The sequence below is a fragment of the Tachypleus tridentatus genome, chromosome 6, assembly GCF_004210375.1.
Source record: "Tachypleus tridentatus isolate NWPU-2018 chromosome 6, ASM421037v1, whole genome shotgun sequence".
Taxonomy (NCBI): domain Eukaryota; kingdom Metazoa; phylum Arthropoda; class Merostomata; order Xiphosura; family Limulidae; genus Tachypleus; species Tachypleus tridentatus.
The window spans coordinates 84288142-84315747 of record NC_134830.1 but is presented as its reverse complement, the minus strand read 5'-3'; the positions used below and the strand labels follow the sequence as shown (position 1 = coordinate 84315747).

Genomic DNA, 27606 nt, shown 5'->3' with positions numbered 1-27606 from the left:
TCTGTTACTTGTGAGTTCTCCTGGAAAGCTTGCTCTGCAAAATATCTCTAGAAAAGCTTCTGCTACTCTTTCTGTCTCTATCTTTGCCAGTGCTACTATTTCTGGATAACGTGTCGCATAGTCGATCACTGTCAGCACATAGTAGTTGCCATTTCCAGACACAGGTACTAGTGGTATGATCAAGTACAAAGCTACTCTGCTGAATAGCTCCTCCATATGAAACATATTCTTCAATGACACTATGACTACCTTCCATCTAAGTATTGTTCTTTGGAAGATGCCACATGATATTTATAATCTACTCACCTCTCCGATAACTCCCAGCCAATGGAAATTACTGATTATTCTGTCTGTCGACTTCTTAATCCATAGGTGTCCCCCACAACTGATTCATGAGCCAACTTCCTCATTTTAGTACAGTATTCTGTTGGTACTATGATTTGTTTAATTTCTCCATATAATTGCCTTGATGGATTCGGCACAGATCTCCCTTCTTGTCCTCTATTCTATAAGGATCTTTCCCCTAGGTTTTGTGCTTGACTTTCTCCCAGGCATTGTTCCAAAGTTTCTGCAGTGAAGGGTCTTTCTTCTGTGCTTCCTTCAGTTCCTGCAAATCTAAATTCGGGACGTTGACTTTTGACACTTCTTGCAATGGTTTAATGTATTGTTTGCTCTTTTCTTAAGTTCTAGTGGTAACAGCAGATGCTTCATCAATCTTCTTCTGGTCTAGTTCTTCCACTACCTGGTATTTTTCCTATCACCAAGCCGTATGTTTGTTCTTTGATACACATGCCTCAAGGTCTCCTATATAACATGGGGTGTCTACCATTGTGTTTGCTGTGGGAAATTTCCTCACTGTCCCATCAACTAGCACACACAAGTGTACTTGGTCTCTACTTTGGTCATCAAATACTAGACTTGTTCTCACTGTTGTACTACTGCACCTAATTTCTAAGAAACTTCACTTTCTTGTCCCCAGTATAGCACTCACATAATGGCATATTATGATTTGTTCGAATTTCCCGATATATGTCACATGCTCCCATCACTATTGGAACTGTTGATTTGTTTGCTAATTTGAGCTGACTATTTGGGTACACTGAATAATAATACTTTTTTGTATTGAATTCAACAAGTAATCTTGATTCTCTTTCTTCTGGCAGCGAAATCCATAATGCCAGTCACTCTTTTCTTTTTTCTTACCAGCATTGTCTTTGGAAATAGCTCTGACTGCTTTACGTAGAGGTTTTTTGCTGTTGTTTACTGGTCATGGATTTGCATTCCTTTGCAGTGTGTTCCATTTTATAACAAACATAATATCTTTTCCCTCTTCTGGCTGTTAACCTCCTGTCACCATTTTGGACTTGCCAGGTATGCTACCTTTATGGGCTTCCATATACTATTCTGCCAGCTAGAGCATCTCTACGTCTTTAGGTGCTTTCTCCTTTAGGAACAGTTACATGTCAATTGAACACGTGGTCATGCATTGTTTATGTACTAATAAATCTGCCAATCCCTCAAAACTATTTTCACACATGTCCAGGTCAGTCTATTGGATGAAATATTGCTGCAGATATGCCACAAACTGAAGTACAGTTTCTCCAGTGTTGTGTGTGACTCCTCTGAGCTTCCGTAAGTTCATATCATTTCAGTAAAGTCATGTTTAATTTGTCGTAATCCATGATACCTTCTGATTTCATGCCTGCGTACACTTGTGGGTCTTTTTCTATGAGAAGTGCACTGAAACTGACTGCCAATTGCCTTTGTTCCAGTTTTGACTTTAGGTTAATCTTTCATATCTCTTCAGAAAAGCATCTTTATCATCTTTATGTTCATCAAAATTGGGCAGCTTAGGTTGGCTAGCCCTGACTCCATTGTCATTCTTGGGTCCTTTTTCCTTCAGTTGCGTGAGTTTTGCAATCTCTCTTTATGCTCTAATTCTTTTTCTCTCCATTTTCAGCCTTTCTTTTCCCTCATTTTCTTATCTTTCTGTTTCTTTTTTAGTCTTTCTTCCTCTCTTCTCTGTATACACTCTTCTCTCTATAGTTCTTGTTATTGTTTAACAAATTCTCGTAGTTTACTGTCTTTTAACCCAAAATGTTCTCCAATGTCTATCAGTTTATCAAAATTTAACATAGTTAATAGCGTGATTTCAATCTATACACTCTTTTCATTACTACTACAGTTCTGAGTATATAGGCGCTTATTAGGCTGTCATTCACGTTTCATTCTATAATATAATGAATAATCATGGCTGGCTCACCAATTGTCAAAATAAAAGAATTTTTATTTATACCTCTTAATAGTATAAATCACATACTGTGTTGCTGTTGGGCTTAGAATTCTTCTACATAGATGGCTGTGACTTGGCGATATATATAAATGAACAGCGCGTTCTCAAAATAATATATATATTCAGAACAAGTTAAACGTATATACAACAATTTCTTCACACTATAAAGATTATGGGCATTTAATAAACTATATATATATATATATATACAGATATAGTTTTCTTCTAGTCGAACATCCACTTATACTTATCCAGTCACTTTAGAGTTTCAACTGACAAACTGATCTACCTTCTCTATTACTATTACACTTAATCTGTATGTGATTCGTGTACATCATGGCGTAAGTTACTGTAACCGTTTTGTCTTCTTTCTTCAAAATATCATCTTTTCCATGTCCATAACGTTACTTCCTTCTACTGTCTGTTTGCTGCTTTCGCTCTCTCACACTATATTTGTCTTTATCATTTATTCGTCTACTCACCTTCTAGAAACCTCTCTCTATATTTCTGATACCGATGTATTGCACACGACGTTCTTTAGTCTCAACATCAATAAACTATGAATTTAACTTCCCTAACGTGTCTGCTTTTAATTCTTATTATAAGAAAGACTAAATAATAACAAAATGTTCACTCACAAAACAAATTAATGAATTATATCTAAACAGTCATTTATATCATGACATCGTATATGATACATATCTGTGGTTTGATTGCTTTTATGTTAGTATGGAAAAGTAGTCCCATAGTTAGATTGTAACTTAATCTAAAATATGGATATTTATATGTGAAAAGCATTACTAAGTAGTCTATACAAGATAAACACGAAGCAACTTGTCTTAGAGTTACTGGAATATGTTACAGACTTTCAACTATGTGTCATGCTGCACAAGACGATGATCGATTGATCTTCACAAAACCATTTGACACAGCACAATAAAGATGTTACTATACGTAGCTGGACCACAATTATTTTCTATAAAGTTTAATAACATTAAGTTAAAGTAGTGCATTGATATGATATTTATAATTTGAATGTTATCCACTTTGGCAGCCAATCAAGTTAGGCGTTAGGCAACATCTTCTGAGTGCAGAACTACTGAAGTTAACTTTGAATATTTAGAATCTGGTGTACTCGTGTCTAAAACCACCAAAACTGACTTAGAACAATAGAACCTAAATTTACATACCTGTGGTGGTCACACCCATTTTATAGCTTTGTGCTTAACTACAAACAAATAATATTAATACCTCATTCATCAAAATAATTTATAGAGATGTACAGAATATTATTTTCTGAAAAAGGTAAAACAAAAAAAGTAATTTCCAAAAATGTGAAGAGTTCACCGTTCTTGGATGCTGAATGAAACAGTAGTAATGATACCCTCATTCCAAATTAAATTTAGAATTTTTAAGCAAAAGAATATTAAAGGACATATATCTTTGATTAAACTAATCAACGCTCATATTAAGTTCAATATTGATTTAATAATTCAATTTAGAGAATACGAATATTCAAGCGTTTTGGTAAAGAAGCCAAAAGGACAGTAGATAAGAACACCAACAAATTATTTAGTATGCTTTTTACTATTAATAATGTCACTGCGCCTTTCGTCTAGAATTTACATTTATAGTTACAAATTCAGTGTGATGTTAATTCATCCTTTAGCACAATATAGGCTTGTGAAATCTGGTACTGATGTCACTGGCTGAGCATTAATCATCAATAGCCAAGAAATGTGACGAATAGTAGCATTGGTCAGACAATGAAATTTCCCGGCTTCAATCCACATTGATCATAAATTACATATTACTATTATTAACAAATACTTTCAAACTGCGCTGAACAACTTCTGAAATAGAATACAAGGACGTGAAAGGTATCTCGTTTCCTCAGTTAACTATCGAATTGCATATGCAAAACAGATATGCAACCATATGAAAATCAAAAATAAGCTGTATTTAACCCCACAGCGTTTCGAGCTGACTTACCATCCTCTATCTTCGAATGACTGTAGGCAAAACAGAACCTTAAAAATTCAATTACGAAGTTGAAAAAGAAAATCTTCAAAATTTAAATTATACACCTTAAATATTATTCATCATTATATTTACAATCTAAACTACAGATTATTCCCAACCACCTACAACGAAACAATACGAATAAATACAAATATTTCAATAATTTAAGGGAATTATTTTACCATCATACATAATAAGTATAAGAAATATAATTTATCATGAAGGTTGGGAGGTTATGCCACCTTTATACGTGTTAATCCAATTATATTAATAATGGATAGAAATCACGACAAAGTTCCGTCCTCTATAGGTCTATCTCATAATGTAAAAACTATGAAAATCATGTATATATTTATATAACGCGTTTACATATATAATACCAATGAAACAGGATAAACATTTCATTTTTCTTTTAAATTTCTTTTTATATTTGCTTAGAATATAACCTGCTTTGTAACATTTATGCTACACTTCAAGTTACATTTTTTACTTTTTTCTTTCTATTCTAATTCCTCCGTTATATAGATGCAAAAAATCTAAAAATGTCACTTGAAGAGTGGCGTAAATGTCACAAAACAGGGTGTACCCAAAGCAAACATCACATAAATTTAAAATAATTCACAAACTTAATTCTATTTCAGTTATATCACCCATATCACATCATTTGTGATGGTATATGTGAAAGTAAACTAATTTCAATAAATCCTATAAATTCGATAGGAATTTAGTAAATTACCCATACGTTGATTAACAAATATACTAAGCATGACTTTTTGTGACTTGTTAATGATAAATGTCAACGATAAATGGACAACACACAATCCATTTGTTTTAAAATAATAAATTCAAAACATATGTACAAATTTTTGTTGCACTATTGGTTATCACAATTGTATCCAGAATTTTAAATAATTTCTCTTCTTCGTCAAAATCTACATAAGTGGGTTCAATAACTTTAGAACATCCTTTGATAAGATAAATTATTCTCCTCTATATCTGTTATTACAATACAAACAGTGATACTTTCATTTGAGAAATTACTCGTTAAGCTAAACTGAAAAGAATGCAACCTAACTTTATTTTATCAAATTTAACTTCTTTTCTGAATTTCTATATTCACGTATTTATAACATGCAACAAAAATTTTAGAAATATCTAGTACTCTTGTGACAACTATATTAAATATAACGAGGACTTAGAAGCTTAAAGTAAAATGATGTATACAATATTACAAAAGGCTATTACATAATTACGTTACATATATAATGTACGACTTGTTCAGAGATATGTAATGAAATTTGTCACAACTATTACTTCTTAAAATAATTAGCTTCCAACACTCTTATTATGAAAACTAGATAACCATTAAATATTGGATCACTAAATTGACTGAATAATAGCTCTTAAACTGAATCAGTCTTGTATATCTAACATAATGTATTAAATAAAAGAAATGTTTATTAAAACTAAATATAAAATATAAGGAAAAACAAAAATAAGCCAGTTCAAAAGCAGATTATCATTATACTAACGTGCAGAATTGAAGGCTATTTTACTTTTATCGTTTAACATTAGTCTTAAGTTAAAGAAATATTTTACAAACCAATGAAGTAGTTAACGCACCTAATAGTTACTGATGAAGTTAAATTTAACACTAAGTAACACATGAGATCTCACTAAACAACCATATTTTTGCAGAGGTGGGCAGGTTTTCACATTAACACTTGCACGGTTTTGAAGGAAATTTTTGTTGTCATCCCAGAGCAGATTTACATAATATATTTTAATTTTTAATACAAATTTATACTGTATATACTAACTGATTTTCATGTTAAGAGCAAGAAACATGCCTTACATTGCTTGAAATTTCAGAGAAATTATCCTTTTATTACGGCAAACAAAACTGACCTCATACGATATATTTACTTCAACAATAAGCATATCTATTATAATACTGTACAAGACTGTAACAGGTCGTTTTATAATTCCGCATTAATTTAGTGGAAATGTTGCAAAACTAATTTATTTTAATAATTTCATTAAGTGAACTATATATATGTAAAACTAGCGAATTTCAATCACATATTTTTTTTAACCATATGCAGATCAAAATATATTATCTTTATAAATAATACATAAAAAATGATCCCTTGTGATATTCTTAAGTTCACTGGTAACCTTAGAAAAGTATAGTAACCATAAAAGCTTGAGAAATCTCAGAATATGTATCACAGAATTAAAATGAATTGAATTTCTCTCACCCTAATTGAGTTTCAAGCAAGAAAGAAAATGAACATAATTTAAATAAAATGAAAGCAGTTCTTATCCACAAAAAGACAATCAAAAATAATAAATGCGATTAGCTAGCACTTCACTGGGTTCTGAAACCCTTTTAATAAAGAAAGCTACTTATCCCAAGTGAAAATTCGTTTCAGACTAACACAACATAGCACTCACCATACACAAAATTTTATAGAGTTATCCCACTAAGTGTACAAATTCTACCCACGTCATTGTTCGTCATTCCAATAGGAAAATAGAGAGAATATGTCTAACCCGCCAATACAAAAATGACTGCCAAATTTTTCGAGAATTATCTACAATACAGCAATTTTTACCACAAATAAAAATGTATATTGCACCAAAGAGAAATAATCCAAAACAGTAAATATCTGAAGCAAAACTATTTTCATGTGTTTTATGAATACGTCTCTATTATTAGAATTACACATAAAACTATAAATGTATTTGTGGAAAAATTTTGAAAATTCTTGGTAAATGTGAAATAGCCACGTTATTAAAGTAAATACAGGAATCTCTAAATATTCTTTGCATACTGTACTATTATAGCTCCTCTACAAATATAAAATTTATACACCTTTGTATTTTGAATATGTATTTTCATTCTTCTGTGAAGGTCGCTTCAGCATTCCCTTTGCTCTTTTAGTTTAAGACTCATAAGATTAAGAAATCATTTAAAGAATACGTTTATTTCACCCTCTCAACCTTTTTTAGCCAAATATTCTCAGTGCTGGTTTTCTTTCACTTGATACGACAAATTACGATTAAGCATTACGTTTCTTGAATCAAATTTGAGAAAACTTTCCCATGAGCGATATTTAGGAATTATATTTACGTTATAAGATTTATGTATTGATTTAAATACATCTGTTTTGAACGTGGCAGCTCCAACTAGCGAGTTGCTGAAGGAAGGTGCGTTCTCAGGTCTGTGGAGTCATATCTCCTGGTCGACACTATGGCGGATCATATGTACGTTTCTCTCACAAATCAACAAATCTTAAAATAATATATACCGACATAAAACATATACGGTGTATAAGTTTGGACCATTTTCGAACTAAGAAAATAATTTTGTATTTGACTAATATATTAATAAATATACCACATTGAATGTCAAAAGGTGACAAAAGTCACTTTTTTCCAAAAACATTACTATACAAGGTAAAGGAAAAACAATGAAAGTGAACTGAAAAAAGGTAATACAATATATCATGTTTTGTATCGGACTACGATGAGATTCTTGTACATTAGGTGTCTGTGAGTTGTTGGTAATAAATTCAAACGACAGATATCACACAGTCCACTTGTTTTAAAATAACAGATATTCAAAACAAGATAAAACTATGTATAAAAAAATCTTTATGCTACAGGGAGTCACAGTTTTATCGAAAACTATATATAATTCTCTTTTCTTGTCAACAGTTCGCACAGGCTGATTCAGTTGCTTTAGAATCAAGTGATAAAACGAATCATTTTTATCTGTTCTGTTTCTTATCATACAATCTGCAATAAATTCACTTACGTTACCTCATGGGTTACCACAGTTGTATCTTGAGCATTAAATAGCTGATCTCTTTCATCAAAGTCCACATGTAAAGATTCGATTATTTTAAAATACCTTTTAACATGACAAATTATTCACCTTATCTCTATTAAGCTGTGAATCTCACTTTAAAATATCGCCCGTTATGGCTATTCACCCACTCGCTCACTGACATCAAGTTTTCTATCTTTTTTCTGACTTTACTAAACTACGTTTTCTGGCTAAACTTCTAAATTCTTTATAAATCGCCCGTTATAGCTAAACTGCCAATCACTCAGTCTAGATCTGTATAATTATCTCTCACTTGACCATTTTCTACCTTAATTACTTGCGCTCGCTTAATCACCTATAAATATAAGTGAGTGTATGTGATATATACATATTATTATTATTCACTGAATCCTCGAACTTTCTATTAACTACAAGAGCGATGTTATAATGTAACAATACTCACCTAATGTAACAAGGAAAACTCCGAAAATTCGAATAGCATGACTTTAACAATATTACTAAGGCCTAAGCAACAGTATAATTGTAAGCATAACGTATCACTCGTAGAAAGTTACTCAACGAAATTTGCCATAACTAACACTTTTAAAATAATCAAATCTTCAGCACACCTGTTATGAAAACCAAACACTCATAAAATATTAAGTCACAAAATAAACCAAATAACAACGCTTGAACTACAGTCGAAAACCAGATTCTCATAATACTATTGTGCGGGATCGATTTGTTCAATACAATCGAAGTTTCATTTATTCTGATTAATTAACGTTAGTCCCAAGATAAAGAAATATTTTACAAACGCTAAAGTAGTTAACACCGCCAGTATAACACCTTTCATATAATATTTTTCACAAGCAGTTGATCGGATATGTATAAGTACTGTGTGCACATTAAAATATTTTGATTTTATTCTAAATACATTTGTTTTGTTTTAAGACGCTTTCTTACGTATGATATTTCGATAATATATTTACCTTGTCAGTTAGCTGTATTTATTTAAACGATTAATAAATACGTTTTGATCATCACAGGATGGAATCCCTAGTTGGTGTGTTGTCGGAGAAACCTCAAGTATTCTGCCGAGTATGTGGCGACAAAGCCTCTGGTCGACATTATGGCGTCCCTAGTTGTGACGGTTGTCGAGGCTTCTTTAAAAGAAGTGTGCGCCGAAATCTTGAATATGTGTGCAAGGAAGACGGTAACTGTGTAGTTGATATTGCCAGACGGAATCAGTGTCAGGCATGCCGTTTAAAGAAATGTCTGCAAGCTAACATGAGAAAAGAAGGTCTGTATCCTTTGACATAGCCCCTATCTAGTACGTGTACAAAACTATCGTAGTTTATCAGTCATTCAGATTATGTTATTTTCCGCCAGTTATATTATTTGAATAACAGGTATGAGTTATGTTACACATTATAATTTATATCGCACTAGTCACCGATTTATTTAGAAGTTAATTAAATGTTAATATGTATCAAATTTATGATACTGCCAACAAGATTAATACAAGAAATTTTCTTTATTAACACAAAAAAATACTATACAAACAACAATACAATTTATAATAAAGGGTATTACAAATAATGATTAATATACAACAGTTTTACAAACTTACAGACGATAATACTAAGTCTTATATCCGGTCTAGAACTGCATATTTCATCCACGATCCAGGTCCACGACGAGTAAATTAATTCTGAGTTGATACTGTCACACCTCGCTTAAGCTATCTAGCTTAGTTGGTCTCACACCGTTTGTAAGTTTGCTTTTGACCAACGAAGATATTTAATGTCCTGGTAGAAATGCAAATGTCGAAGTTAATTCACTGTAAGTTGAACAATTTGTGATGTTCGAATCGAAAAACGTTCCTGGTCAAATACTTATAGTTTTCCAATAAATAAACGTTAATCACAATTATAGCTTCCGAGGCTTACAGTTTACTGACTGTAGTTGACCAACAATAATAATTTTTTGTCTCTTGGTGCGCTGATTTATATAGACCAGTTTCTAGAACGTGAAACAATGTGCAAACATGCTAGCGTTTTCGTAAAACAAATATTGTTGGTTTTTATTTTCAAGAATCTTCTACAAATGTATAGAACAGGCTGGACTTTCAAAATATACATCCAACAATATGCATCAAACCGAAACTAACGTAGGTATCAAAATAAACGTATAATGGTAAATCCGTTACAGTTAAACCACAATTTCGATTATTTAGCAGTTTCGAGATTTATTTTACGCTGTATTGTCCAATTATGTATACATGTTAGTCAAGGTAGAGCTACCATATTGCATTTATCTTTTTAGTTTATTCAATTTATGTTATTTAAAGTTAAACGATATCAGTCCAAAAAGCTGCGGTCATAGTAATTTGTTACATTATTTTAAAACAGGTTAAGTTAGTCTATTATATCAAACCTAAAACCTAGAAAAATAATAATATTTGATGTATACAAATACTGGCGTTCATATTGCCGGGTAGGACAATCGAAATTTTCCATTGCACCTATATACATGTATGTAGAGAATATAGCTCAAAGGTGTAAAAATAGTTTCAAATACTATCAAAATGCACCATTTGCGGTGAAAATTACAAAATTTTCTCAAGGAGATGTACTCCGGAGCCCAGTACGGTAACTCATACTTTTTCGTCTAAAGTTTTCGTCGCAAATAATTATCTGTCATTGTATTAATGTATTGTAATAATTTAGTTTACAGAAGTTCCATAAAATATGAATGTGATATACAATTTGAGCAATTTGACTTTCAGTTCAATGCAACAAATGAAATGGCAATAAAGTTTGTTCTGGCCATTACGACTGCCGAAACAGAAATCAACGTCAATAAGAATTATTTTAACACATTAATTAGAATGTCTTGTTTTGTTTTTGATGAACGTTTTCCCTTAATATTAGTAATTTACCAGTATAATATAAATTATATATAATTCATGATACAGTGCTGATGTCTTATCTTGTCTATTGAACCAAAAACTGAAATATTCCAATGGTGTGAAATGTGATATTTAGTAAAGTAAGCTAGCATACACTGGTATCTCGTGATTTCTCTTCACCTGATAAGTAATTGTGGTTGTTGCGGAAAGAAAAGTCGAATCGAAGCAAGGCTCTCGGAAAGTTGCTTTTTAAATTTGGCTCTATTAATATTCTTCCTAGTTTCTTGTAGGCATTCAAGTTAATTTTGAATTATTTTAGGATTACAGAGATTAACTTGAAACAGTTTACTTCTGCTGTAAATTCTTGTATTGTTACTTTGTGAAACAAGAAGTTATGCTTTAGAAATTACAAATGCTTTTGTTCATTCTCGAAAATGTTTTATTTTTAATGAGGTGTTACGTTTCGGTATTAGGTCTATATTAGACACTAATAGCGATTATGCTGAACTAGGTTTGCTGCGTTATAATATGAATACTTTTTACTGGCAAATTATGGTTATAATATGATAAATTGTATTGACATAAACAATAAGCCTAATACTATTTACTGATGACAAATATAATAGACTTAAGTTTATTAACCTTGTTGCTTTTTAAAAGAGCTTATATGTTACTAATAGTAAATGAGTACAAGTACAATGCACATAAATTAAAACTATACTATATTATTTTGTGCACCAGTTATTCTAAGCATTCAACGATTCTTCCTCAGCCTAGTTTCTATGTGACATGGTATTTACTACCTGACGAAGAGAGTCTACTCGAAAAATTACACAAAATAGAATAATTTTTATTTACTTTTTACTTATTTATTTAATTTTATTAATATTGAACAACAGTCACTCGGTAAATAGGTTGGGCTATTTCTGTTTGAGTAGAAATACAATAAGGCTAATTTAACTGTTAAAAGTTTGAGATGTTAAAATCTTGGAAGATGACCAAATGGAACAACAGTGTGAATACTGATTACTTTTAATTTCTAATATTTTAAGCAAAATACCTATTTTTTCAAGTCAAAAGCTATTATAATAATTTAAAGCTTATAGTACAAACTAGAGAGATGTATTTGTGATTTCAAAAATAAATAAAACAAACCAACTTAGATCTATTACTTTAGAAAACGTAATCGGTTTAAGCTAACGTTTTGTCTCCGTCAGATGAAGCAAGAGCTGAATCTATGTTAAAAGGTGGACTTCATACGAGAATTTATAAATATGATCCATATTATATTATTGTACCCTCTGAAGTTAAAAGTACATCAAACAGACAAAACTACACTATTTAAACTATGTATGAAGAACGGTATTCTACTAATTAAATATGGATGGTAATAATAAAAAATCCAGGATCATTTTTTATTTAACCGTGACTTGTTCTATGAAATTAACAGGGATTCTTTGCATTTTCTTTCTAAGAAACTGTGTTTGCTGTTGTGGGACAGTCTTTATCAAGTATAGTGTGTTTGTAAATAAACTTCTCAGTTACAGCACTGGCTTCGCTGTCTCGTTTGGAGAGGTCAAAGGTGTTAGTTATTGATATCAACAAAATATTGTTTAAATCACAATGCAAAGGTGGTTCCACTGAGAACATGATAAGAATAGTACGTTTATGTGCGAAATGAAATACCATAATATACAAAAATAAAGGTTTTCTAGTAAGTTCTAGATCTACTGCAAGCCAAGGCGCAATATTGTATAGCATGTTAGTATTGGCATGCACAATATTTCAACCATTTGTTTCTGTAAATCTCCAGGCCTGTGTCTATCAGATACATCTGATTTCTAAAGTAATCCCTGATATCACTAATAAGTCTATTTATCTCCATACTGATCAAGATATTAAGTAACATAAATTTATGACAAGAAACGCTAAGCTAATGGTAATTACAGGTTGGTGCCGGCTGTAAAAAACGACAAAAAATTCATGGTCACTTGATAAAGCATCTTCTAAACAAATAAAAGATGAAATGAATGAATATATATATATATTTGTATTTTATAACAATCTAAACTTTTATTTCAACTTTCATACTTCTAAATAAACTCCTTAAGAGGCCTCAAAATATGCCAAGATAGATCTAAATAGCATCTAGAAATCCAGTTTCGGGGAACCTCAAGCGGAAAATAACTCCCACCCTGAAGTTTATGGTTTTAGTTCCAGGACATATGATTTAAAAATTGATTTTTAATCCTGACTCTTGTATGAAATACAAACTACGTATATTATTAATGAGTCATTCATATATCATATCTGGATTCACCTAAAATTGTTGATATAAGTTTCTTTTATGAACATTTTATGCTATCTAAATATCTAAATTACTTTACACAAATTTCTTTTTTAACAAGGTAAATAACTCATTAGTAACTTAGCTTTCTTTTAAATAAGGTAAATAACTCATCAGTAACTTAGCTTTCTTTTAACATATTTCCTTAGGTATATATTGTCTTCTTGATTTTTAATAACTAAAACTTTACAGTGTACGCCTTAATGCTAAGATAATAAAAATTTCCGACTCCTCTGGTTTATTTATAATATCTTCAGTATTTTATGAATTGATAATACCTGTTTTTCTGAAATGATATTTTCATTGTCATTTCCAACTTTTGTATTTAATTAAAGATATATATTTGGCTAATTTATTATAATATCAATAATAATATTTATATATGTATATATTTTAGTGAAAATAATTACATTTTAATGAAGTTAAATAGTAAAATCATAAGAATGGACTGCATTAAAAACAACAAATCCAAACCTCTGACTAATTATGTTCAGTTAAGTAGAATAGCCTCAAAAACAAATTATATATATATAGATGTATATATCATATTTAATAAAGCGAGATTTATGGTAATATATCTATATTACTTTCAACTATACTTTGTCTCAAACTCCAAACTGACTAGATGTCTTAATGGTATATTATGGTTTATTATGTAATTCCGTCAAATTATATTGGTCACTTATGACTATTGAATATGTTTTTATGGTTAAACATTCGTGGACGATGATTCACTCGCTGAGCCTAAAAAAATTATTCTTTTTCAAACTTAAAACATTTTGATTGCTTTATGGATTTTATAAGAGCATTTTTTTTGTTGATTTTACTTTCAAATTGCGAAATATTTTTTTTTTCCCCCATTAGGATAATTTTTTTGGTTGGAGGGAAAAAAATTAACTTGTAGGTGGTATTATATTTGTTAGATACTTTTATGAATAATAAGTTAGATTTACAAGCATCCAATGCATAAAATGCTTAAAATAATGTTCTTGTACTCAAAGAGAAAAAGACGTTTTGTAAAAGACTGTTATCTACTAGCTGGATGGAGTATGTTGTATATTGTTGAGTATTTCCAAAAAAAAAAAAAAAAAAGGAACGAGACACGAAAAAAGAAACTGCTTATTATATTATATACTAGATGGAGTATTTGTCCCCTGGACGGAAGTTTTTTAAATGTATGATTAATGAAATGTTATCTTAGGATATGAAATGTAATTGTAAAATCACGTCCATAAAAGCTGCAAAACACAATATGTGTAACTACAAATTTCTATGTATCTCCGCGTGGACCTAACAAACCTAAGCTTCATGCCAGATTTGGTGAGAATCCATGGACAATAGACAAAGTAGTGGTAAAAAACGCATAACTCCATTAAAATCCGCAAATCGCAAAAAAAAACACTGAAAATTTATATGTATCTTTATAGATTTAATGAATCTTCATTCCAAGTATTGTGAAGTTACATCCACGCCATGTGAAATGCTTACATAGACATTCAACAGATAACAGACAGTACTATTATATTTATATAGATTTACAAAATAGTCTATGATATTGTGGATTAGGTGTGAAATCATAACAGTAGCAACAGAATATAATGACGTAATTATCCAAAGGCTAATAAAAAAGTGCTTGTTTTAAAAGAGAAGGGAAAAGTAATTTTCTGAATGAAACTTTTAGAGTTCAATAAATATGGGGATATAACATATACTTCCAAAAATATAAATAAATAGGTATTTTCGTTATTTTGTAACTGTAATGAGAGAATTGGGTGAAACAAACCATTAAAATAATTCTTCATAATGCATTACAGCAAAAAGTTTTATTTTGTAGAGAAAAAGGCAAGTTGCATTAAATTATATTATGATTAAATTCAAATAAATAAAAATTATATGAATAAAAAATATTAGTGCTTTATATCATGATTTTCAGTTTATGTATTACTTACATAAAAAGTAAGCAAAAACAACGTCTTAGGAAATTCAATATTATCAAATATAAGTTTCTTCACAAGTTTTTAAATACGGTAAAACCTGTACAAGACGGAAATTCAAAATTTTGTAGCATTATCGTAAGATTTCTCTTATAAAAGGCCCTCTATATGGCGGAGCCTGCATAACGCGGACGGAAAACTATCTTTCACCTAAGGCCCGGCGTGGCAGGTGGGTTAAGGCGTTCGACTCGTAATCTGAGGGTCGCGAGTTCGAATCCCCATCGCACCAAACATGCTCGCCCTTTTAGCCGTGGGAACGTTACGGTCAATCCCACTATTCGTTTGTAAAAAGAGTAGCCCAAGAGTTGGCGGTGGGTGGTGATGACTAGCTGTCTTACCTCTAGTCTTACACTGCTAAATTAGGGACGGATAGCGCAGATAGCCCTTGACTAGCTTTGCGCAAAATTCAAAACAAACAAACAAAAACAATCTTTCACCTACCTCATCTATCGCTAAGTAGGATTAGGACCTGAGTAAGACGGAAAAAATGTTTTTGATTAGATATTAATTTCTTATTTAATCAATACTTTCTTTAAATATTAATAAATTCTTGTTTAATTAATAATTTGTTTAAATATTAATACATTCTCGGACATTTTGTTACAGTAAGTATTGGTTAAATATATTCTTTTATTTTTTCTGCCGTCATTACTTTTGCAGTTAAATTAGATTCATGATTTGCACGAAAAAAATAAATTCCTATCTTCCCTAATTTTAAAATCTAGGGGAATTTACTTAATTCCCTCATTTTAAAAAAAAAGCTACTAAAAACCCTCACTTTTTGTTATGACGATTCTAGTCAAATCGAAATATATTGAAGATTGAGGCAGATGATTTTGTGAACGCGGAAAGTTTTGTGAAGTTGGGCCTGGCATGGCCAGGTGTGTTAAGGCGTTCGACTCGTAATCTGAGAGTCGCGGGTTCAAATCCCCATCGCATCAAACATGCTCGCCTTTCAGCCATGGGGGCTTTATGGTGTGATAGTCAATCTTACTATGCGTTGGTAAAATAGTAGCATAAGAGTTAGAAACTTCACTGATATTTTATAAGACTATTCAAGTATTCTGTTAAGCTTAAAATTGTTTCTATTAGTGTGCATTTACAGAAGAATGCCTGGTCCACTAACACCTGTTTTCTTTTTAGATTTCTTTCCGACATTGCATTAGGATGTTTGATTGTTGTATTTGAAAATAAGAGTCTGATGAAAGATGAAGGGTTCGGGCTACACCTGGGTATCAGCTAAATATGTATCTTAAAGCCTTCAGAAATTTTTAATAGCAAGGTTTATGTCCTTTAGTGGCTTTTAGTTAAAAAACACTTAATGCTAATATTTATCAAGTACCTGTATTGTTGAATAAAAGAGAACAAAGAAATCGTTATATTTTAAATGACGTTATAAAAACATATTCTTGCGTTACATGAAGTGTACGCACTGGGTACATTTCTCTAAACAGCGTGTATTTTTTATAGAAAAGCCACATCGGGCTATCGGAGGAGCCCACTGTGGAGAATCGAACTGCTGATCTTAGTGTTATAAGCCCGTCAACGTACCGCTGTACTAACATGGTGCCTGTAAATAATACTTTAAACTAAATGTTAACAAATACAAGTTTTCAAACAAGTAGGTAGATATAACTAATTATCAAATGATTATAAATTCTTGTGTTATTTTGAGATTAGGCTTATGCAAAGGATCAGATTTACTGAAGAGTAATATGACAGTTTAGCTGATTTGATAAATAAGTCATACATGTTAAGATCAATTAATTTCAAATTTAATATTTAGCAAGTACTTTATAAATTGTAAAGTATCTGAGATGAGCAAAAGTATATTTCATTTTTAGTAAAAGAAACAACTCAAAATGCTTAAACAGGAGTTTCATCGAAGGATAAAATGTGATCATTTTTAATGTAAAAAAAGTAACAATATATTTACAAAAAAACGACTTGTAACATAACCCTGTTTCTTTATTTCTGTTATTTTCTCTTAAGTTGATAAAGTACAAATTCAACAGAAAAAACAGATCCTGGGAGCTGAGCTTGACCAAATGTTAACATATCGGAGTGCTGATCTGAGAGTCCCTTGTTTTAGACGTAATGCTACCAAACATGCTTCAAACTCTCAACTGAGGGCTAGTGTTATAAGAATTATAGCCAATCACGTTATTTAGTTAAGAGTAGTTACATCAGACAGTAGATGCTGCAGCCTGTTTGCCTGCCTTCTGGTCTACAATTCAAAATTATAGATGATTTGTTTGTTTGTTTTTTGAATTTCGTACAAAGCTACTCGAGGGCTATCTGTGCTAGCCGTCCCTAATTTAGCAGTGTAAGACTAGTGGGAAGGCAACTAGTCATCACCACCCACCGCCAACTCCTGGGATACTCTTTTACCAACGAATAGTGGGATTGACCGTCACATTATAATGACCCAACGGCTGAAAGGGCGAGTATGTTTGGCGCGACGGGGAAAGAGATGCTTATGTCTGAAAAAGGGTAAAGGGTCTTTGAATTGGTCATATAACCCAATGTGTGCAAAAGATGTTCAAATGAATAGCAAATAAAAAACCAAAACCTAAGACTCGTACCTAGACGAATCGTTTATTGTCTTCATATATAGCCTAACTGAAACACTTATGCCTAACTCAGTAAAATCAAAGCACACCATATACTATATAAGATTTACGGAAACAACCCAGTTAGACTTGTCAATAACATAAAGGCCTCGTATGGCGAAGTGGTTAGAGCGCTTCACTCGCAATCAGATGGTCACGGTTTCGAATTCTTATCTCGCTAACTGTATTCCCTCTTTCAGCTGTGGGGGCATTATAATGTGACGATCAATCCCACTATTTCTTGGTAAAAGAGTAACCGAAGAGTTGGTTGTTGGTGGTGATAACTAGCTTCCTTTCCTCTAGTCTTTCACTGCTAAATTAGGGACGAATAGCGGATAGTTCTCGTGTAGTTTTTCGTGAAATTCACAACAACGAAACCAAATCGACAACATAAACATATCACGTTCTAGTAACGTGACGAAATAGTATAATAATTACCAATTCATATCTGTTGAGTTACAAAACGTATGATTCGTAAACACTTAAGAAACCTGCGGTAAACTATCGCTTCTAAAAATAAATTTAACACTCGCGCTATATAAACTATCTAAATCATAATGCTCGCATTGAACTTAAATGCGAGTATATAAAGACCTAATTGAGTCTACCTAATTTAAGCTTGACGTGATATAAGACAGTATACAATCATTACACTTACATAATACAACTTGAGATTTCAAAAGCGTTTAAACTCTTAAGTTTGAACACATTCAAAACCATCACTAATGAAGGCATCACATCACTCTTAGCGTGTTTTTTAAGTTATAAAACAGGTTTTATCTATTCAAAGAAAGATCTTAAAATATTATTTTTAGACTAGCAATTCAACACTTTTTAATTTATATACATTGCTTTATAACTGTGTTTCACAAGTACGTTCACATATTTACGAGAGCAATAACATCATATTTATACGAATCTATTTAATTACAAATGCAAGTATTATCATATATGCATGTAATTATATTACAAATTTACATATAGTACACATCACTAAACCATAGTTCAACGACTTGTGAATATATTGAGCGTACTACTTATGATGCACCAAACTGCTCGTTTATATCACCACCATTGAACAACTAGCCCAACCCTAGTGGCATAATAAATAAAGTAAACACATGCAAATTCAGCAAAGCATTGCAATTTACACGGACTTCATTTTTTTCGTACTATTTAACATTATACTTGCATTAATGTACCAATTTAAGAAACATACAGTTCTATTATACCAATAGATACGTGTCGAAATGTTGTATGAAATAAAATTGAACACACACATTTTCAATTGTTTATTTACCAGATGTTTTACCTAATATTGTCATTCAAAAATGTGGCTTACATAAATAGTGATCCGACAATTATTGTATTTGTTTTATTCCAGCCGGTCTAATGAACTCTATAATAAGCGAAAAACGTCGTTGAAAAAAAATATAGTGGTGGATATAGTGTAGTTGAGATTACATACTCTTCTTCTTCCTCAAATATTCCGATGGACTGAATAAAGAATTATATGTTTAAAAATAATAATAGGCCTAATTCTAATGTCTTATAGCAAGTATAACTATTTATAACCATACTTCACCTGCTTTAAAAAGGTGTTCACGTTATATTTGTTGTTGGAATGAAATATTTTATAATAAAACTAAACAAGAAGTGTATTTATTCCAGTCTTAGTGTTTCGCAAAATCTTCATAAGTATTTGCACAACTGCGGACTTCTAACCCTGGAAATCGGGTTTCGATACCCGAGAGGTGCAGTGGACAGTTTTGCGTAGCTTTATGTTTAATCAGAAACAAACAAAGATATTTCTATGGGCCTAATTTTGATAGGCTGTTAAAGTTGTTTAGCAGGTATTATTGTCTTGTATGACCATAAAGTTCATTTACTTTGGTATCTCTAGCCGTAACCAATTTCACTTGTGCCATATTAATGCAAAAAATGGTACTTTATAACTAACGGACATTGTACTATTCGGAATTTAAATACTGTTCAGAAAAAGTTTGAGCAAATTTCATAAGCCACTCGAATACGATCTACTTATAAACAAACAATTGAAATTAAAAATCGTTCAGGAGCTACTCATGTATATCAGTCCTGTCTAATCTAATCTTTCATGCTAGCGACCTCATACAGTTCACTGCAAAAGAAAAAATTAACTAATCAAATACTTTAAAATTTAAAAAAAAATCGTTCCTTCATAAAATTTGTATGTGTGTCTTTGTTGTTGTTGTTATTTTTTGTGGTAAAGCAAAAAGTTACAAAATTAGCTATTTGTACAAGTATTCACCTTCGCGGCTTTTAGCGTTTACAACTTTAAAACTAGGGACCACACACACAAATAATAAAAATAAAGGTTAAGAGCTATCTGCGCTAGATCTCCCTAATTGTGAACTGAGAAAAACTGAAGGAAAAGCAGCTAGTCAAAGCACCTGCCATCAACTCTTATTTCACCGAATAGCTAGATTTGAGTGTTACCTTTATAACACTAATGACTTCAAAGATCAGATGAGATGGGGGAGGGGACAACGGGATACAAACTATAGACTCGCAGATTGTAGGTATGAATGAGCCCGCACTTCAGTCATAAATAAACCACACCAAAAGAAAAAGAAAAATAGCATTTGTTGTTGTTGTTTGCTTATTGAATTTTGCGAGAAAGTTATTGGAGCGCTTTCTGCGCTAGCCATCCCTGATATTAAAGTAATGGACTAGAGAGAAGGCAACTAATCAACAGTATTCACCGTCAATTTTTTAGCTGCTCTTTACCAGTGAATAGCGGAATTTTTGAAGAAATAATGCCCCCGCGGCTAAAAGGGTATATTCTTTTAGAATATGTTCGGTGGCGGGATTTGAATCTATGGTCAGCAAATTGCGAATCGAATCCCCCAACCACCAAGTCATGCCAAGCTCATTATTAGTAATGTAACAAACTTAACACTAATTCACATGACTACTATGCCGTTTAAGGGTAGCAAAAGAAAATCCTAAAATTCTTCTCGTCACACTAAATATATCATTCTAAATCAAACCTAAAGATACAATATGTTTCGATATGAGAAACACGGTGAAAAGTTACGTCTGTTTCAGAGGTACACATGCATAAAAACCAAACTTAACAAATTGAACAAGGCAACAGATTAGCCAACATATAATTGCATAAAAAATAACTAGAGTGGTAGAAAGGGAACATTACTTGTTTGTTTTATGACAGAGCCACGTTTGGCTCGCTGCTGTGTCCACCGCGGGGAATCGAACCCCAGATCCTATCGATGTAACTCTATAAAACACCGCTATCCCATCGGGGCCTACGAAACACTACAAACTAAAAATCAAATTTTGTAGTGGTTACTCAAATGTGAAACCTATTCGTGAAATAATGTTCCATAATGAACTTAGGACATTGTTCTTATCGGTCCGTATTGTATTGTTCTTGTTAGACTAGTAAGTGGTTTTCTATTAAACTTAATATTAAAAAAGGGGTATAAACTAGTTTGTTTTGTTTTTTAATTTATTTGGTCTAATGTGAAAGAAAACCTTAAAGCTTGAAACTTTATATGAAATTTTGTTTTGTATATGTGTATTATATTGTCAAATACCAAATTAATTAGCGAGTTTTATTTTTCATACGATAACAGAACTATGCAATATATGTACATTAAAAATAAAGTAATGAACAAGGTAAGTCAAGTTTATATTCACTTAATTTTGTTTTAAAGACACATTAACTTTTAAACATATTTTAACTCTTTACGCTCTCCATCTCCATAAAAATGTAGTTCTGAAAATACAGTTATGGAATAAATACTCCAATTGCAAAGTGTCTGAACATGCAGTTGTCAAATGTCACTTATAGATAGACGTAGGTTACGCTCATATGTTGAAGTAAGACGTAATTTATTGCAAAAGAAAAACAAAGCAAAAAAGTCTTATGTAATACTTGATATTGAGCATTGTGGGCTTTTCTTTGGTCAATTAATAGGCCCGACTGAACTGTTTGTTATAATTTATCACGGACGTGTCTCCGAGTTTTTATGTTACGTGTATGGCTTGGCATGGCCTGATGGTTAGGGCACTTGACACGTAATCGAGGGTCGTGGGTTCGAATCCCCGTCACACCAAACATGCTTGCCTTTTCAACCGTTGGAGCGTTATAATGTTAGCTCAATCCCACTATTCGTTTGAAAAGAATAGACCAAGAGTTAGCGGTGAGTAGTGATGACTAGTTGCTTTTCCTCTTGTCTTACACTGCTAAATTAGGGACGGCTAGTACAGATAGCCCTTGAGTAGCTTTGCCCGAAATGCGAAATAAACAAACAATAGTATTGTTACACTGCGCTCAAACAGCTAGCTCTTTATTCTTGACTGGCTTCATTCAGCTTACAAGCTGACTTTCTACAGATGAAGATATTGAATGTCTTCGTAGTAATACCAACGTCCGAAGTTAATTCACTATACTTATTTAGTTAAGACACCGTGTGAATTGCATGTAACAAACATTTTTTGATATCAAAGGAAAAATCTTCTAAATACTCCGTAGTTGTAAAAGGATAAAATTTAATTTCTAACGTTCTAACTAAATAATGATTATGTAAAGAATAAAATAAAGTATTATTTAACAAATATTACAGTTATGTGCATTTTACCAAATATATGTGGTTCATAAATCCATTTTCAAATTAATTCTGCTTTGTGCGTACATATTTTTACTTAATTCCTGTTATTTCTTCGTAACGTCTCTTGTGCTGATAAATATTATCAGGTAGTAGCAATTAGGTGTTGTTTTCTAGCCACACCTGGCTTGTAGTTTTCTTAACTTGTCATTAATAATTGGCCCGGCATGGCCAAGCGTGTTAAGGTGGGCGACTCGTAATCTGAGGGTCGCGGGTTCGCATCCCCGTTACACCAAATATGCTCGCCCTTTCAGCCGTGGGGGCGTTATAATGTGATGGTCAATCCCACTATTCGTTGGTAAAAGAGTAGCCCAAGAGTTGGCGGTGGGTGGTATTGATTAGCTGCCTTTCCTCTAGTATTACACTACTAAATTAGGGACGGCCAGCACACATCGCCCTTGATAGGTTTGTGCGAAATTCAAAAAACAAACAAACAAACATTAATAATTCTTACGCTTCAAAGTATATCGCAAAAAATACTGGTTGCTAGTTCTAAGGTCAGGTGATACTTGTCAAAAGACAATGCAGTTACCATGTCTACTTTATGTTATATTTATGTGTGTGTTTACACAACAAAAATCTGTATTATGTATAGTACAGAAAACTAGCTGAAAGTTTATCTGAAATACCTATAGGATGGAGTGATAATCTCTATATTGCGTAGTCTGAGAAAGTCGTACTTCTTTGCTGTTCCGACTGAGATTGTACTAAGTGAAAAGCCTCGTACTTTAAAATACATGCAGCAAAACTCTCATCGAACGCCCAAACACCTTGCACGTCCAACTTGCTCAACCAGATGATCAATGCTGCGACCAATTAAACGCGATAGACAACAATACAATGTCACACAGCTTAAACAGTTGGCCCTTTCCCACCTTCATAGTCTCCTTTGAAGCACAAGGGTAAATGGGAATTCGGAGGTTTTGTCAGCTGTCGGTGTGTATGGTACAACTTAGTTTAATTAACTTTTATTTCTGTTAATCCTGATATTTTTGCATAAGGAGTTTTAGAAGTAGTTTTGATTTGGAATATATCTGAAATACATCATAGATATATATTTTTTACTGTTCTTACTAATGTAAAAATCGGTTATACATGGCAAGTATGTAAACTTAACCATTTGTAATACTTTTTATTCACTCCTATTTGTTTTACACTTTTCTTGATATTAGGTTTAGATTTTCTCAGGGAAACGGGAGAAGAGATAAATATTAAAAAAAATTATACACTACAAGTCATTTTATTCAGAAAACCAAGGGTAGGCATAACATGTTTTATTGTATAAGCAGACAGTTGAAGAAACGATATAAAGTTTCGAACAAGCACATTAATTTAACAAACGTATTTTTCGGTTATCCGACCCGCTAATTTTGAAGTTGCATATAAGTTAACTCTGTTTTTACTGTTGTAATAGCAATACTTGGGAAATAGTATATACTTCACAAAAATAATAGTTCTTTAGAAAGTGAAAGGAAATTTTAATTCATCATATGAAATTAATATTTTCGATTATATTTCTGTTGGTAAATTTCAGTTTGAATTATGAAAATGATACGTGTATTAGAATTTTCAAATATAAAGGTGTCTTAAACTACCAGTTATTATATAATGAAGAGGATACTGAAATAAAAACTCATTCTACGATAGAAGTAAAAAACAACTTGAACTCTAGAAAAACTGCTTGTCCTACCAATTTTTCGGCTTACGATTACCTCTGGATAGAAAGTTTTTCAGTTTGTTGCAATGTTAGTACGAGATGTGTTCCAGAATTATTAGTAAAATAATTTTTATGGAGATCGAGTTGTTTTTACTTATAAAGGTGTATAACTTAAAAAACAGCCTTCACTCTACTTGGGCCTATAATATTCCACATTTTAACACTAAGTAATCAAAGTTATTTGAACATTTAATATGACAATGTATCGTACTAATTAGCATTATTGAACATTTAATGTGGCAATGTATCATACTAATTTATATTACACTATGTAACACAAATTTTATTCCTGAATAGTAAGTGTCATTTCTTAATTGCTTATGTTGTAAAAGTACATAAAATGGTCATTATTCCCTTCAAACTTTGCTTTTGTGACCTGGATAATGAAATTTAGAAATTAACCTAGTTTTTATATAAAAAGGGGCAAATTTGTACATTTTCATTTACATAAGGTCTGAATAAAACAACATATGAATCAAGATTTACATGTACTTATACTAAAGTTATACAAAAAGGAACGAAAATGTTTAGAAGTGAGTAGTTTCTCGAAATTTGCGACTGTAATGTAAATCACTTTCACGTATCAGCCCCCAAATACAGTCTCCCATCATGTTTTCGTTATTCGCTTCTTGGTAATGGCATTCAAGGTGCAGTATATCTGGTGGAAGCGCTTGCCTTGCTCCTCTCAGTATGTTCCCATGTTCTTGAATTTATCAAGATGAGCGTCAAGGATATGGACCTTCGGAGACATCCGGCAGCCTATTTTGTCGTAGTTCTTCACCAAAGCCTTGACCAGTTCCGCATAAATTTTGGCCTTGTGATTGTCCAAGAAGTCCCGAATCACTGCGACAAAGCTGTCCCAAGCTTTTTTTTCCTTCCTACTGAGCTTCTTGGGGAATTATGTGCATCCCAGGATCTTCTTTATTTGTGGTCCAACGAAGACCTGTGCCTCAGACAGCTTAGGGAAGAAGTCTTGAAGGTACTTGACGGCTGCAGACCCCTTATCAAGAGCTGTGACAAATTGTTTCATAAGACCCAATTTTATATGCAATGGTGGGAACAACACCTTCTGGAGGTCCACTAGTGGCTCACACTTTACATTGTGTCTCCCCATAGAGAACTCGGTCCGTTCCAGCTAGTGCTATCTGTTGTAGTGCGCTGCGGTGTTTCTGCTGTCCCATAGGCAAAGATAACAGGGAAACTTGATAAAGCCTCCTTGGAGACCCATCAGGAATGCCACCATTTTGAAGTCTCTGATAACCTCACAGCCATATTCATCATACTTCAAGGCAGATGCTGTCACAGAGTACTTTCTCGCTCTTATCTTGACAAATTGGCCATATTTATAGCAACTTCTTGATGCCGTCTCTGATAAAATAAGATACGTCTATGTGTTCACTTTGGCAGCTAGAACTAAACTAAAGTGGTGAGTGATAAGTGGTGAGCCCCTGTATATATATTACTCTGGAAAGTTTTAGAAAATTCTAAAAGGTTCTTGAAAATTCTTGTAAGTTCTACAACATTCGAGAAAGTTCTTGAAAACTCCTTAGTTCTTAGTCAAATATGATAAATATCCAGAAAGGCATGGTGTTTATACAAAATATGTTGTGTACGGAGATATACAAGGTGTCCAAAAATGTATACACACTTTAAATGATTATAAATACAATGTTTATTAAGATATATCTAGGTTTTATAATCCAAGTTTAAGAAGACAAGTGTAGAATCTTTTGAGTTATCGCAGGTGTTCAAACTGATGACCAATCTGATCCAGGCACTGCTGATAACGCAGACAGAGGGAATTGCAAATTTCACGAATCGTTTCATTCAGTATTTGGGTGCATTCTCTTTGAATTGCTGCTCTCAGTTCATTGACTGTTGCAGGTTTTATGCTATAAACCTTATCTTTGACGTATCCCAATAAAAAAAGTTCAGAGGTGTGAGGTCTGGTGAACGTGGGGGAAATTCAGTGCTGCCTCTTTGTCCAGTCCATCTGTTAGGTAAAATTTCGTCAAGATTATAGGCCCTCACATTAGGATGGTAGTGGGGAGGTGCTCCACCTTGCTGGAAATAAAACACCTCGTCTCCAAATTGCTCTCGAATGCATGGCATGACAGATTCTTGCAGCAAGTTCAGATAAACAAGACTAGTGATTGTGTTTTCGAAAAATAATGGTCGAATTACGCCCAACACTGATAATCCACACCACACTCTAACCCTTTGTTAGAATACGTGGTTTTTAACCGTAACATGCGGGCTCTGAGGTGCCCAGTAGTTGCAATTGTGACGATTAACTGAGCCATTTAATTTCAATGTGCTCTTACCGCTCCAGACAATCTTGTTTGGAAACTCTTTGTTTGTGTGTTTGTTTTTTTGAATTTCGCACAAAGCTACTCGAGGGCTATCTGTGCTAAGACTAGAGGGAAGGCAGCTAGTCATCACCACCCACTGCCAACTATTGGGCTACTCTTTTATCAACGAATAGTGGGATTGACCGTCACATTATCACGCCCCCACGACTGAAAGGGCGAGCATGTTTGGCGCGACGGGAATGCGAACCCGGGACCCTCAAATTACGAGTCGCACGCCTTAACATGCTTGGCCATGCCGGGTCGTTTGGAAACTGTGCATCCTCTGCAGATTTTGCCAGGTACCACTCACAAAATTCAACTCTTCGGTCAGGATCATCTTCATTGAGGGCGTGGACTAATGCCGGAATAAAACTTTTCCAATGAACCGTGTCAACATGCGATGAACGTTCGAATTTGGTATTCTATTCTCACGGGCTGTTTGCCGAACAGATTTTCATGGAGATCGGTGGAGACTTTCCAACAGCTCTGCTTCTCGTATGGGACTGGTGGACAACCGCAGTCTTCCAAAACGCTCTTTATGGACGTCTTGAATAGTTGCATTTGTTTCAAACTTATCTCTGATGCGAGTAATGGTGAGTCACGTTGGTGGATTTGTTTGAATGTTTAGAATTTCGCGCAAAGCTACGCTAGGGCTATCTGCGAGGATCTGTTTGAAACTTTCTTCTAAACCGTCTTTGCACTTCAGCTACGTTCTCACACTTCCAGTAACACTTTAAGATAAATTTCCTTTTCTCAAAGCTTAGTCTTGCTTCTGCTATTATTTCAAATCAGTTGCACCTCTAAAAAATAATGTTTGAGTGAGTTATAATCATTCAAAGTGTGTATAC

General features: G+C 32.8%; 1 protein-coding gene across 1 annotated transcript in view; it reads left to right on the top strand.

The window, feature by feature from the left end:
* Positions 1-27606, top strand: part of LOC143254603 (photoreceptor-specific nuclear receptor-like) — a 78193-nt gene that overhangs the window by 29627 nt on the left and 20960 nt on the right. Inside the window, exon 2 of the mRNA XM_076509752.1 lies at positions 9200-9453. Within this exon, the coding sequence (XP_076365867.1) occupies positions 9201-9453 (253 nt within the window). The 5' untranslated portion in view covers position 9200. The remainder of the gene's footprint in view (positions 1-9199; positions 9454-27606) is intronic.